This window comes from Thermobia domestica, chromosome 3 (assembly GCF_964235325.1).
Source record: "Thermobia domestica chromosome 3, izTheDome1.hap1.1, whole genome shotgun sequence".
NCBI lineage: Eukaryota > Metazoa > Arthropoda > Insecta > Zygentoma > Lepismatidae > Thermobia > Thermobia domestica.
Window position 1 is genome coordinate 262,921,627 of NC_137456.1, and position 15,174 is coordinate 262,936,800.

A 15,174-nucleotide genomic window follows, 5' to 3' on the forward strand; every position below is an offset into this window, starting at 1 on the left:
GAAATCAGGTCCGGGTCCCGAAGTTTTAATTTTTTTGTAAACCTTTGCTTTGGCTCAATCTCAATACTTGATTCCGAGAGATAAAACCATAAATTAAGCTATTAATATGGTTTTATCTTGCACCATCAGTATTGAGATCAAATTAGACAAAAGGTTTACGATTCAAATAAAAAAATGGGGACCAGGAACTAATTTCTCATCAACGTTGTGTTCAAGGGGCAAAGACTTCCAACGCTAGCCCTTTCATCCTACAACTCCATGTTTAATAGGCAAATAAAAGGAATCCGATCCAAAGACTTCGGGACTCTATTTCTGAGGCTTCAGGGCCCGATTCCCGGTTTCTGACATCACCGCAGTACCGAGAGGACCCAGACCTTTACTACTTTACCATTACCGTCAAACAACTTAACGTAGAATGACCCGAATTCAAAATTTCGGAACCCCACTTCTGAAGCTTTGAAACCAGAGCCCGATTTCTGATGTTTCACTATACTCAGGCGTCTAGGACATTTCCAATGCCACCACCCGTGTCCATCAACTCCATGTTTAAATGAGGAATAGAAGGAACTTGAGTCAAAACTTCTAGGCTTCTGTGCTTCGAGGCCAGGGTGCGATTTCTGACGTCACATCTGTGTTCAATCAACCAAAACCTTTCCAAGTCTACTACCCTCGTCCAACAACTCCATGTTTAATAGGCAAATAGGATAGACCCGAATCCAAAATTTCGGAACCTCATTTCTCGAGCTTCTGGTTCCATTTCTGACATCACCAATGTGCTAATAAAATCCAGACCATTCCATCGGCACCACCCGCGTCTAAAAATCCCACGGTCTTTAGTCGAATAGAATGAACGTGAGCCCAAAATTTCAGGACCCTATCTTTGTGGATTAGAATTAGAATTATGATATCACCACTATGCTCAAGGGACCAAGACCTTTCCAATACTACTAACTCCGCCCAATATCTTCATGTTTAACAGTCGAATAGAAGAAACGCGAGCCCAAAACCTGGCCATTTGTGGAACCTCCGGGCCTATGCTCAATTTCCGACATTACTGCTATGCTCAGGGAAACCGGATATTTCCTAAGCCACCACCCGCGTCCACCAACTAAAAGTATAACACGATTCTCCTGGCGTAGAATAATTGTTCCATGGTCTTTTTATAACTGTTCTGCAAATAGATTTGTATACAACCAAAATTAGTTTTGTCAAGTTAAACAGAAAGTACAACATAAGCATCTTGAAAGCAATTCTTATTTGTAAAAGGATACATAATGATCGCCTTTGGCTGTTGCATTGTTCTGTCCAAGAAGCTTGATAAAAATTTAGCATAACATCAAAAGCTGTTTCTCTTACATGTAAAAGAAAAAACAAATGGTAAGGTGAGTGTAGAGGGGCGCCGAATTCTACTTCGCTCCGGGCATTGAAATCTCTAGCTACGGCTTTACTAATACAACCATCATTTATATGCACTCACTAATTTTTCCGTAGTAAAGTACTCGCAAGGATTTTACACTAGTAACCTGTACTTGTAAACATAAAATACAGGTGTATTACTTTGTATTTGCAGAAAGTTGTTTTGTAAATGTCTTTTCATGCGAAGTACGGAATTTTACCTATATATCTTTCAAAATTTGGTGCGCCAAAAGTAAACCAGCACCATATTTATTATAAATTCAAAGGTAAACAAATTGACCAAAATTGCAAGTAGTAAGACTGACATAACGCACTATAAACAAGTTCACGTACAACAACGCGCGATACGTTTAACTTCTGTAATATAGGGCTGATAGCGTTCACTAAAATTTTACTTAGGTGTTTTTTATTTCTTTCTGTACTTGAACGCAAAATATGAGTTAGAATAGGTAGGTTGCCTTCCATTATTTTTAGCAAAGTATACATTTGGTAAACTCCTTCTATGATACTTCACCAAACGTAAAAATATGTGAATTGTGCATTAATATTACAAAAATCACAGGTCAAGTTTTCTTTTACATACTCAGCAGCTGGGTCATGATTAATTAATGTCTTAAAATGTTTTAAACTGCTTCATTCTGCAATATATTGTGTTAAGGAAATGTAAAGTTTGGCTTTTTTTTTTTTTACAATACTTCGTATGCACTTATATTCATTATTTACGTTCGTTTGTGATCCGCAAATTTTGCGAACATTATTATGAAATGAGACTCATATACTGTTATTTACCATGGCACATAGACTGTTATTTGTTATAATACCGATAGTTTCTAATGTTTGCATTTAGTGTTTAGATATACAGTTACGTAGAATACAGTGTGTTTCAAAAATAACTCCCTAGCTTTAATGTGTCCTAGAATCTGTACAAAGTGACATACACCATTCTAGTTTGTGGTGTTTGATTCATCTGCTATCCAATTTTGACTCCTCTGCAGTTGGCACGTCTGCTTGACCTTGAGACGGCTCCAGTGCTGTTTTCTTTTTCTTCTGTTTCTTCAGGTCACTCCAGGCAGGCGTGTAGTCCAGAGCAACTCAGCAACAATGTATACTTAAGCCCACTGGACTTTTTCTTTTGGGGCCACATAAAAAATATTGTGTACAGTGAAAAGATCAGACACATCAATCATTTACGGGAAACGTCACGGCGGTTGCGACAGTTACACCTGAAATGTTGGTGAATACGTAACGGGAAGTGTAATATCGACGTGTGCAGGGCCACAAATGGATGCTACGTTGAAATCTACCAACGTTAAACAAAACTTGAAAGAATTCTTTTTCATGATATGTACTCATTGATTTGTTTTCATTAATTTTCCAATTAAATTTATACGTAGAACTAGAAAGTTCTTTTTCAAACACCCTCTATTATGTCCTAGCAACTGTACGGAATATTTTTTGCAATATATTGTACGACAGTCATTTCAAAAGTTCTGCACCTGAAAGATGGAATTAAATAATTTATTGTACAAAATGCGTTTAAAGGTCTTCAATACAGTCTCCATACTTGTTTATGACAGCTTCTCCACATTTTGTCAATTCTGTATTCTGGACAGGGCACCATCTTGTTGAGGTGTTTGATCACTTGGGTCACCTCACTGAAAGCTTCGTCAATCGAATCAAAACCCTTTCCACAGAGTGGTTCTTTTAAATTGGGGAACAAATCAAAGTCTGGTGGGCTTAAATCAGGACTATATTGGGAAGAGAAGTATTTCCAATTCATACTTGTTAAGTGTCACCCTTACTTCTAGAGCAGTATGCGACCTTGCATTATCGTTCACAATGAGGACACCAGCTGTAAGCATGTCCGGATTTCTTTCACGAATTTTCTGGCGCAAAAAAATTTGCAGAAACAACTTGTAGTACACACCTTGTAGAGGCGTAGCCTGTGGCACTCTATTGTTGCCATCTCTCCATTCGTATCATACGCGAATATCATACTGAGTTAAACCTTTGATTATTGTCGGTGGAATTTTTTCGGGCGTGAAGAGTCTGAACTGTTTTATTATGACGACTGAAACTTCAGTTCTGGTTCAAACTCTCGTGCCAGGTTTCATCAATTGCAACAGTTCTTCGTAAAAATTGATTTCCTTCTGATAACGTTGAAGCAATTTTTCTGCGATTCTTTCGCGGCTTACTTTCTGCTCTTTACTCAGACCATTCGGAAGCCCTCTCATCTTCAACTTCACAGTAATGATTCCGTAAACTGAAGCTACATACATTTTGACCTCATATGCAATTTTCTTACTTGTTTTCGTCGATACTCTCTCGAAATGTCCTTCAGAATAATCTCATAGGTGTAGTCTCTTGCAGAGGATTGTTTTTTATTTCTTGGGGTGTCCGCAGTGCTTACACGACCATCACGAAAACTAGCTGAGCAACGCAATACAGTGCTATGATCCACTACACTATTTCTACAAATCTCGCGCAAAACATTGTAAATATCAGTTGGATTATTTCCACATAGAGTTTCGATTTTTATATAGGAACGCTTATCATCACGTGTAACCTAACCTCAGTCAGGTTCACCACTGAATTTCTCACAGCACATCTAGGCAAACCAGTAAACAGAAACAATCGTCAAGCCCGAACTTTAACCCACAACTGACCCAAAAGTGAACTAGATCAAACCACTCAAACGGTCGTGCATTGACCTTCTCATTGTGTAACGGTTTGCGTCAACACAAAGCAAAAATACGCATTTGTTTTCTACGGAAGCAGTCTCACGTTCGCTTATCCTGAACTCCAAGAATATGTTACATCGTAATGACCACGTAACGGAGGATGGTGCTTGTTTCTCTCCCTTGTCTTCCTTTACGCGGATACACACTGTCGCTGACATGCCTCCTCTATACGGATAAAAGCCGTGTGAGTTTCCAACTTCATTCTGTTCAAATAGATGAAATAATAGTTTCTAGTGGCCACCATGCAAAGGTTTGTACGTATTTTTTCCGAGAATAATCACTTCTCAGACATATCATTTTGCAATATATAATTAATCTGTATTCAGTTATTGTGAAGCGTTGAACAAAAGTGACAGATGACAACTATATGCAGCTGAGTTACCAGATTTTGTTCATACTAATTGGCTGATAGATGTCACGTGGTCTTAAGATCCGCAACAACGGGAAAGTAAGAAATTACCTCGACCTACTAGGTCACGTGTTATGACGTCATGAAGATATGACATCTTAGGGTCCACCCTCGTGGGTAATTCAAAAGATACCTAAATCTCTTTTATGACCAGAAATTTTGAATTGGACAATTATGGTGGTTTAATTCGTTCTCTTTTTATAACATTAAATTTGAAGACGGTTACCCCTTTGATCCGGGGCATTCTTACTTTATGTTATTAAATGGTTGAATAGTGAAGATCTCTTGGAAGGATCTCCCTTAAAGAGTGGTCATGCATAGACTCACCTTAAATAATTTTATTCCTTTTCAACAATAATTTCCGAGATGGTTACCCTCTGTGGTTAGAGCTTTGGTACCTTATATTGTTATATGATGGAGTAGGGTAGAGCATAAATTTTTTATATCTGCACACTTGGAGGGCTACACACATGAGGGATTACATGTAGACCTACGTTAAAAGTTTATCATATTTATGGGTCTATCATCGGAGGTTGATATTCTCTTTTGATTAGGTTTTATTACTTTTGTGGGATCCAGGACATAAGTACATGACGAGTTCCCCTCTTAAATTCCCGGATTATCCTTTAAAGTTGGAAGGGGCCCCTAACATTTATAGGTCAAGGTTCAATTTTGATTCGTAGTTTTCGAACCATGGTATTTAATTGTTCAATAGTATGTCAATGAAAGAATTCATTAATTCTTTAAGAATGTTGAATGAGTGTGTCCAGGATTCAGTTAAAGAGCTCATTAGTATATATATTGTTTACCGTCGTAAATTAAATAACGAGATGACGTCACGTTTATCCTTTAGTTAAATCTGATCGGTTTATTGCAATAACTTTCCAAATTTTCTTGAGTGACATTTTATGGGCTCAGCGTTTTCTTCCTCAGTTCAATCAGTAAGCACTTAGTTGACGAAAAGAGAGTTGATAGTTCATTTTGTTGTAAACAGTACCGCCTTTTCCAGAATGTTCCACTGAGTGCAAGGCTTTTTAAATTAAAAATTTTCAAATCAATATTTTACGAACCTAAAATTTGAAAATAAATTTTTGAACTAAAAATTTAAAACAAAAATTTTCAAACTAAATAGTTCCTACCAGATTTGGAAAAAATATAAAATTCAAATTATTTTGAACTAAAAATTTCAATCGAATGTGTGTGATAATGTGTCTGATGAAGGCAAAGTTAATTTGCTGAAACTGTAACGCTATTATTTATTAGTTAATATATGCTTTGGTCAGAATTTGTCTGTTATTTTATATATATATATATATATATATATATATATATATATATATATATATATATATATATATATATATATATATATATATGGATTTTTAAGAAATTGCTATTTACATACGTTGTAATCGTAGCTGTTTAATCATTTTGTTCTACTATGCATGAGGTAACTATTTTCGCTCTTTTCCTTTTCATGTTCTTTCACGTGGGGAAACATAGGTGCCAAAATCAGCATTGAGGCCTTGTAGATATGTATTTGATATACTATATAAAGAGAATATCAATGAATGCTATTTTGTCTACACTTAAAAGCATTTGTACATGTTTGAATTCACTGAAAGAACAAACAACACATCTGAACAATTTTTACCAATTACGATGTTTGGCTCCGCGTTTCGAGTCTGACATCATTAGTTTAGTATATACTAACGTATCCAGAATTCAACTTACACCGGAAAGGAGCAAGTAGGAAGTTTGAATCTAGAACACAATATATAAAGTTGGGGAACGTTAACGTGCTGTATACAAAATAGAAGGTAATTTACAAAAAATATATGGATCACTAAAAAAAGACACAATGATCATCACGTATGAAAATGTAGACGAAAGCAATAGCTGAACTGGCCATGTAACGGAACGTTAAAGTAGTCAATATCGGAGCTTGGGGTCGTGTGGTCAAGTCCAGAGATGGTGATCCTCCCTTATTTTGCCCTCATGAGGGCCGCCCTCACCCTCACCTCACCCTCATTTTAGTAGTTGAGGGTGAGGGCGTTGAAGGGTGAGGGCGATAAAGTAATTGAGGGTGAGTGTGAGAGAGGGTAGGTTTGAGGGCGTCAATAGAGGGTGAGTGTGAGGACGTCAATGGAGGGTAAGTGTGAGGGAGGGTGAGTGTGAAAGTGTCAATGGAGGGTGAGTGTGAGGGAGGGTGAGCGTGTCAGTTGAGGGTGAGTGTGAAGGAGGTGAGGGTTAGGGCGTCATTTGAGGGTGAGGATAAGAGTTCATAAAATTAATTATCTTGCAATTCTTCATTTCTGGAAAATATGTTAGAAAATGTAATGTAGTTTTTTACTTAGAATTAATCGTCGTTCACAGAAAATCGCCATATCAATATTCCATCAGTTTCATACGCTTTTCATGCGCGAAGACAAGATGTTTCTCATAGCTTTATTACTTTTCTATATTTATATATATTTACTCTATAGAAATAAAAATTACGATATATATAAAAATATTTACTGCAAGTTTTTGGCTACCGAAAATTCCAAAGTTTAACGAAAATAACCCATTAAAAACACTAGAAGTTCTCAGGAAATAATGTTTTTCTTCATATATTCGTTCAGAAGAGAAACTAATAAATATTCATATATTCACTCATTCTGAAATTGTAACTAAGAAAAAGCTTTATTTCTTCTTCTAAGTAAGAGAAAAATAAATATAAGAAAAATACAAAGCTGCAAGCTTCAATAATTAACTTTATATTTAATTATCAAACAAAAAGATATTTCCTCCTTTTGGCTATATACGTACTTTTAGACTTCCAAACTACGCTATGCATATGAAAGGGAAGTCTTATAGAACGGTAGTGTCCGTCTGTGTGTCTGTCTGTCAACAAGTATCACATCAAAATCGGTAAGAGCTATTGACAAGCTTTTTTCGGGAGTCGATCCTGCAACCCAATAATTGGTTGCATCTCCTTCAAGAACCTCCTACTTAACAGGTACCCACAAATCACCTTGGCAGTCAATCTGTTAAACCGGAAGTGGTAGAAATCGGAAGTTTCCGGTTTCAAATTAAAGACCACGAGTAAAAAACGGTAATAGCGACCGGCAAACGGTTTTCGGAAATATGTGGATATGAAAGGAACTACCTTAACTCCTGCATTTCTACTAAAACTGGAAGTGGTAGGATCCACTACTACTTAAGGTTTCAATATTTATTTTCATAAACTTAAAAGGGTAAGAGCTATCGACAAACGATTTTCGGGAATCAATTCTGCATTGCCAGAATAGGTTTCGTCTCTTTCAACAATCTTACTTAAAAGGGAAGAGGTAGAATTCGACCATATCTCGTTTCGACAAATATATTCATAACTCATTAACGAATATAAAACCTAGCTAGCGTTAAAGAGTTTTCAGAAATCGATTTAAGGTCTTAAGGGGACAAACCACCTGTACTCCTGTATTTCCACTAAAATCGGAATTGGTATAAATTCACTACTACTTCTGGTTTCAATATTGATTTTCCTAGACCTAAAACGGTAAGTGCTATCGACAAGCGGTTTTCGGGAATTGATTCAGCATCCCAAGAATAGGTTCCATCTCTTTCACCAATCTTCGAGTTAAACCAGAAGCTATGTTGAACCACTTCTGGTTTCAACAATATTGGTCATAACTCAAAGACGGTAAGACCTATTGAGAAACGGTTTTCGGGAAACGATTCGTCGTTCCAATAATAGGTCCCATCTCCTTCGACAACCTAATATTTAAACCGTAAGTGGTAGAAATCAACTACTTCAGGTTTCTACTATTTCCAGTTTTACTATTGAATTTGTATACTTTGGAAGTTTACCGTAGTTTCATACTGTAGAACAATACTCGCTTGTTCTATCACATAATTCTTGTGTTATCCAATACTAGGTTTATTACCAGGTACTCAATAATATTTATGTATTTTCCCATTATAGGAGCTGGAAAATTGGAAGATTATAATTTGCTGTAATGTCATATTTCTATTCATGGATTCAATCAATATCATGGCTTAATGTGGAGTTAATACTTGATAGTGAATGTTTGTTTAGAATGGAAAATTTTCAGAAATGGGAAGCTTTAAGCGGAAAATTTTCCACTTCACACCACTAGTTGCAGGGATGGTTTCAGAAGAGTAATTGATAATATGTACATTTAATGGACGGAACAATGAAGAGGAGATTTTTTCTTCTAGGCTAGAAAATATTTTATTTGTAGCTGTACTTTATTTGAAGGAGCGCCAAGTGAACTTTGTGATGGACAAACACCGTATGCGGTGTTTTTCTCAGGGTTCTTCCGTTCTCTCCCACTTTCTTTATTCCACCATTTGGTTCATTTCTCATCATCATTGTCTCTCTTAGCCTCGGAGCATAATCATGGGACGTTAAACTGAATATTTCATTTCATTTTATTTTAGGAAGAACATCTCTAACCAATGATTATTTGAAGCAGAGATCCTTGGGTTATCCGGGTTCGATTCCGTGCCGGACCTATGTTCCGCGATATTGAGAAAAGCTCAATTAAATATAATACATAATTGTATTCATAATGATCTTCATATACAATTATAGTTCTAAATTTACACAGTTCAACTTTCTTATTATTATTAAATTAAATATTTCCCTTTGTCTTTCGTGACTGGTGGCTTGTAGGCAGTGGCGTCACTAGGTATAATTTGGGGTGTTCAAGCCTCCCCAATTTCTTCCAAGCTCACCTAAATTTCACTATGTTACATACTTTTAGAAAAGAGGATACTAAGAAAATCTACCGAAATTACAGTTTTGACGAATTTCCACCTAAATGCAACAGAAGGTGCACACACGCATAGCCAGCCCAAAAATGTAGGGGGGGGGGACGATCCAACCATTTTATAGTTCATCACTATATTTTAGTTCATTCACAAGCCTACCGTGAAAATTTAAGGGAGTAAAAAAAATTTAGGGGACCCGGCCCCCTAGCCCCCCTGGATACGGACTTGGGTCTCTATAAGGATTAATACCTGTTGTATTACAGCTGTCTACGACTTCTGAGTCCCACCTTCTAATTTAAACTCTCCCACCTGCCAACGCAAGAAATGTTTAACGCATTTTGAATATTTACACAAAAACAGGTTTGCATAGAGATGGTCATCCTCCCTCATTTTGTCCTCATCAGTTTCCACCCTCACCTCACCTTCATTTTAATAGATGAGGGTGAGGGCGTTTGAGAGTGAGGGTGATAAAGTAATTGAGGGTGAATGTGAGGGAGGGTGAGTGTGCGGCCGATAAAGTAATGGAGGGTGAATGTGAGAGAGGGTGAGTGTGACGCCGTCAATGGTGGGTGACTGTGAGGGAGGGCGTCAATGGAGGGTGAGTATGAGGGTGGATGATCGAAGGCTGTCAATGGAGGATGAGTGTGAGGGCGTCAATGGAGGGTGAGTGTTAGGGCGTCAATTAAGGGTGAATGTTAGGGCGTCAATGGAGGGTGAGTGTGAGTGTGGGAGAGAGGAAGGCGTCAATGGAGGGTGAGTGTGAGGAAGGGTTAGGAAAACTGACCATATCTGTTCAAATCTAACCGTCGAATATCATGTACTTTTTCGATGGAATAATTATTGGTCAAATTACACTGTTTATCGATCTAATTGTAAATTTACAGTTATTGTAGAAAGAGTGAAAATTTATAATACGATACAACCACGCTAACGAGGATACAACAGATATCATGTTCTAGATACGTGTAACTACATAGAGATGAAGCTAAACACGAAACTGTAGGAACAAGTAGAGAAGAAAATATGTTTAATAATTTGATGCGAAGAACCATAAGATTATTGCGTATAAATCGTGCATTACAAGAAATTCTACACGCAAAAGGGAAAATGACACCGGCAAGGATAATCTCACATTCGCTACCTCTTCAGGACACCACGGGCACTTCCATTTCAAGACTTGAGTTTACAATATCTACAATATCAAGCAGTATCACAGCTTGTAGAACGAAGATGTCCCCTAATGATAATTCATCTTCTGTAGTCATCATCAAACTATTAAAGGACTTCTTCCACTGTTGAATTATTTAAACCTGATCAAGAAAGAAACGCTACGCATCTACATGCAAAGCTAAAAGCAGACCCACATCTGCTCATAAAACTCACTATCCTTATGGATTCCTCTCTGAGCACTGTCATGACCTCAAGTCACATTTTCAGCACTTCAGCTCTTTACTGCGCGTTATAAGATGCATTTTTTTGTTTTGTTCTGTGTTTCGTAGGATGTAATTTCATGTTGTATCCAGCAAAACGTATTAATATATAAAGAAATCCTAGTACCAACTCCAAATGAAACTACAAATAAATGAACAGTAATGACCCAAGAGAAGGGGATACCTTCGGCGGCCCGGACATCCTCAGATGGGAATCGAATTAAACATTAAAAAAGTCTTCTATGCACATTATTTCCTAGTCCTGGGGAGTGCCCAAAGCAAACATTCAGGATACAGTTGCGAGACTAATTTAGTAAAACAAACCAGTCGTTTCGATTATCCTGATTCTGGACGGTATCGCGTTGACTAGCAGTATTTTAAACTTGACTATAGATTTTATCTTACTACTGGTTCTTAAGAGTCAGTGCTACACTAGAGTCACGAATTATATGCTTACGGCTGGACCATACGAGCGCTATGAACACTTCATTAACACAGTGTTACCAATATCCAAAATGTCTACAACTCAGTGGCATCTCACGCAACGATTAAGCATTTGTGCTCCAAATACTATTCGTGGCTTGATATAAAAAATGTTCTACTTTAAATAGTTAATGAAAAATCACTCCCAATTGCATTTTCTTCACAGTATATTTTCGTATGACTTCTTCATAGCGAGAGACTGGAATTAAGTGAATCCAAAGCTTGCTTTCTGAGCACGAATGAGTTCCCCAAGAGGCACTTCGAAAGTCGCCCTTTGATTGTTTGTTACACTGAGGTGATTACCGACCAAATATTTGAAATTTTAAATTCTACCAACAAAATAGTTATTATTTATTATTATCTATTTTTATCAAAATATATCCTGTTGAAATTAAAAATCACTTGGACTGTGCAAAAAATGTTTAATATCCACATTATACAAGTAAAAAAAGGGAACCTATCTTAGTTACTACTGAAATAAATTGATTAAATAAAATTGTACTTTACTTTCTTCTTTCATTCACTTATGAAACAGAAAGTTTAAAACAAGCCTTACCTTGTACGCTGCATAAAGAAGAAGGATACAAGAGCCTATCATTATTGTCACTAAAGCAATAAATATGTAAAACATTGCTATCAATCCTGCAAAAACAAAGACAGATTTTGTAAATATGCTGATATTAAGAAATGCAAACATAAGGAAGAAACGTTATAACTTACTAAAATTGTGTAATTTCAAGTCAGTAGTAATTAAATTTGTCGGCTTTATTGGTTGTTTCTAGAAACATCTTACATATTAGCAATCATTCTTCCTTATGCGTTATGCGCGCGTATTTAAGCAATGGAGATAAATAAATGACAATATTGCGTCATATTCCAATGGAAAGAAGCATGCTGAAAATGATACGGAAAAGGACTAGAGATTTTTTGTACCTTGCCTAAGGATAAATTGCCTTACAAGAGATAAGTTGGAAGGATTAGTTGGAGGAAAAGAGGGAGAAAAAGGTGTGAGCTCCTGGTAAATGTGATTATAAAACTTCGGATGCCTTAACATAAACTTAGTAGGATACATGGTAACACAGTTTCTTTCGTTTAAAGCTTTGGATTATGTATTCGTTAAATTGATATTTTAATAAAATATATATACAAATATAAACAAGATAAGTATCTAATTACAAACTTTATTTGTTTGGATATATGGAACGTGTTGGAAATGGCGAATGAAAATAGTATTTCTAGTAGGAGGGAAAAATGTTTTAAACAGTTCTACATTTATAACTCATACTATGTCCTAAGGTTGAAAGGTATGTCTTCATGAATTGTTTGCTAAAGATGTCACGTTCACAGATAGTACGAATCAAGGTTGCAGACATATGACGCCCATGTTTGAAACCGTTTGTATAAACATATTCGAATCGAGTTATTGTTCTAATAATGCGTCAAACTCCTGCTGGTTTACCTGGGAACATTTGTGGCCTGGGAAGAAGTGCATCTCAAGTGCTTTTTTTTTCTGTACAGAAACCACAGGTGTATAACACAAAACCGAAAAAAATGGACTAAGGCACACTCGATTTCAGCGGTGAAGAAACCTTCGTATACACGGTGATGTTGCAAGATGGCGTGTAGCATAGCGTTCGTAAATCCATCTACCACAGAAAGGAGTCCTACAACAGTTATCTGGAATACAAATCACTCACCTGGAATAAATATGGACATATCTCCAGGAAAGGAACATTAACGAATTCGTTGGCCCCGACATATATGTTGTCAATACGAGAGGTACGGGAGGATTCAGAAGCTAGCTGACGTAAATAGAAAGTGTCAATTTGTTTCAGCATATAAGAATGAGCTAATACTTGAACAAAACTCGCCATAACCTTATTTGGAAAAATTTAGAATACGTTATAAGCGGAGCAGAACAGTACAGTGAGCACACCCTGTGCGGGAGAACAGGGTACGAAGGAGTTTATGTGCGCGAAAACAAGACTTCTTAGCTGAACTTATGTGCCGTGGTCATCTCAATCGACTGTCATAGATCAAATCTAGAAATTGACCATATCAAGAAATGACAAACAGAAATCCATACTTATGCAAGTCAAGGTCAATAAGGCAAGTACGTTGGTAGTAGGATTTCCACATCGAGGATAGTCAGTCGAAATGTTAAGTCCTGTCTCTTTGACAAGCGAACAAAGTACTGTGAACATAAGTTACACCACGAATACAAGCCTGAACTGTGAAGGAACACTTTCGACGTGGGTTACAAGCTATCTTACGGTAAGAATACTTACTTGTGTGTATCATTTTCTTGCACTTATAGCTGTGGAAGGTTAGATCCTGCAATCACTCAAATGTCACTCGTGAAGAAAATTTAAAATGAATTGAGGCATATAGCCATGAATTCCTAAGACATATACTATAGGTTTTAAAATATTTTAACCTCAAGTGATGTGATATACCGTGTGCTACTGTAAGTCGTAAAATAGCATTGAAGTGTTCCCCGTTGAGAAAAATGTCATGAATATGACCCTCAAGATGAAACACGTTGAGATGCTAAATTAGAAAGATCGAAAACCACTCTCATACTTTTTGAAGAGCGAATTACATTCCAAAACTCTCATGAGGCGTGTATTTAGCATGCTTTCAAGCATAGTACAAGCACAGCTCTCAGGAGCAATAAGTTAGTAGCTCATGAAAGTAGTTCCAATTTTCTAGTTTCATGATTGGAGGAATAGAGCGTTACGCACACAGAGTGGATAATTTTCTCCAACCAGTTGCGATTATACAATTGTAACAACGCAAAGTGAGTATCGCGGGAGAGGTGGTAAATCATTTCCTAGGAGAAGCAATCATGTCGTTGGGCGGTTTGTACTGTTCATGGAGAGCAGAACTAAATTGAGCAAGCGTGAAGTGGTATTATAGTGTCAGCTTTGAGCAGCCCTAGAATTTTTCAGGTTTCACTCTAAATTTTTTCGAAAACTGGCAAATGCTGCAGATTAGTGTTCATACAGACAGCCGTTACCACCTGTCCCAGACTTAGTTATCTGTGAAGAGTTAGTCGTTAACACTACGTTAAAAGACAAATGTGACACAACATAATGATTATTACCAGCGATAGAGCGAAACCTACCCCACACTGTAGACAGTAGCATTTGCCAACCGAGTGAGGGAATAGTATTTTTCTATAGATTTGGCACTACGAGCGTTTTACAAGCCGTTGAAACAGTAAAACGTGAAATCATTTAAGATTTTTGTAAGCTGAATGGCAATTAAATGTATAGAATCCCCGATGACTAGCCAAGATTACGTCACGAATTTTCACAGACCACCAAATAAAATGCCGGCGAAATCATTCACCATAGTAATCGAAAATGGAACCGCGAGTAGCATTGGGAAGACCGCTAGGAACCCTGTGGTCCATCAGATATAGAAGTAATGACCGCAATGAAACTCAGTGAGCGCACGAAAGTTAGGCCGGTTTGTACACTTTAAATCGAAACGTTGGCTAGAATGATGATAAAAAATAGCAAGACCTTCGCCGAATAACGGAAAATGATTACTGCCACAAAGAAGAAGATTAATTCACCATGTCAAGTTGTTCGACAGACAAGCACTGGAAATAAAGAATTCAAGGACAGAAGCACGACTATGTGCTGAGAAGAAATGAGTCGGATAGTTATCATTGAAGATGAGAAACTCACTTTTCAAGAAAGTCCTTAATTATACGTGCGCGATTTTCATAATGGGTAACCAGACCCAGTGCGGAAGGTGCTTAGGACTTCAAAAAGGAAGAATTTTGCTTCAAAGTGATGATAGAGCTGAACACATTAATGTCCGTAAATAATTAATAATGAGGAATGTATAAGGAACAATGGTAATCGAACAAGAGAAGGAAACTCGCTCCACACAACTAGCATTT

At 37.0% G+C, this 15,174-nt stretch overlaps 1 protein-coding gene across 1 annotated transcript in view; it reads right to left on the minus strand.

Moving 5' to 3' along the window:
* The window catches only part of LOC145681632 (uncharacterized), a 163,065-nt gene that overhangs the window by 43,558 nt on the left and 104,333 nt on the right, over positions 1-15,174 (minus strand). Inside the window, exon 4 of the mRNA XM_081753248.1 lies at positions 11,815-11,900. Within this exon, the coding sequence (XP_081609374.1) occupies positions 11,815-11,900 (86 nt within the window). The remainder of the gene's footprint in view (positions 1-11,814; positions 11,901-15,174) is intronic.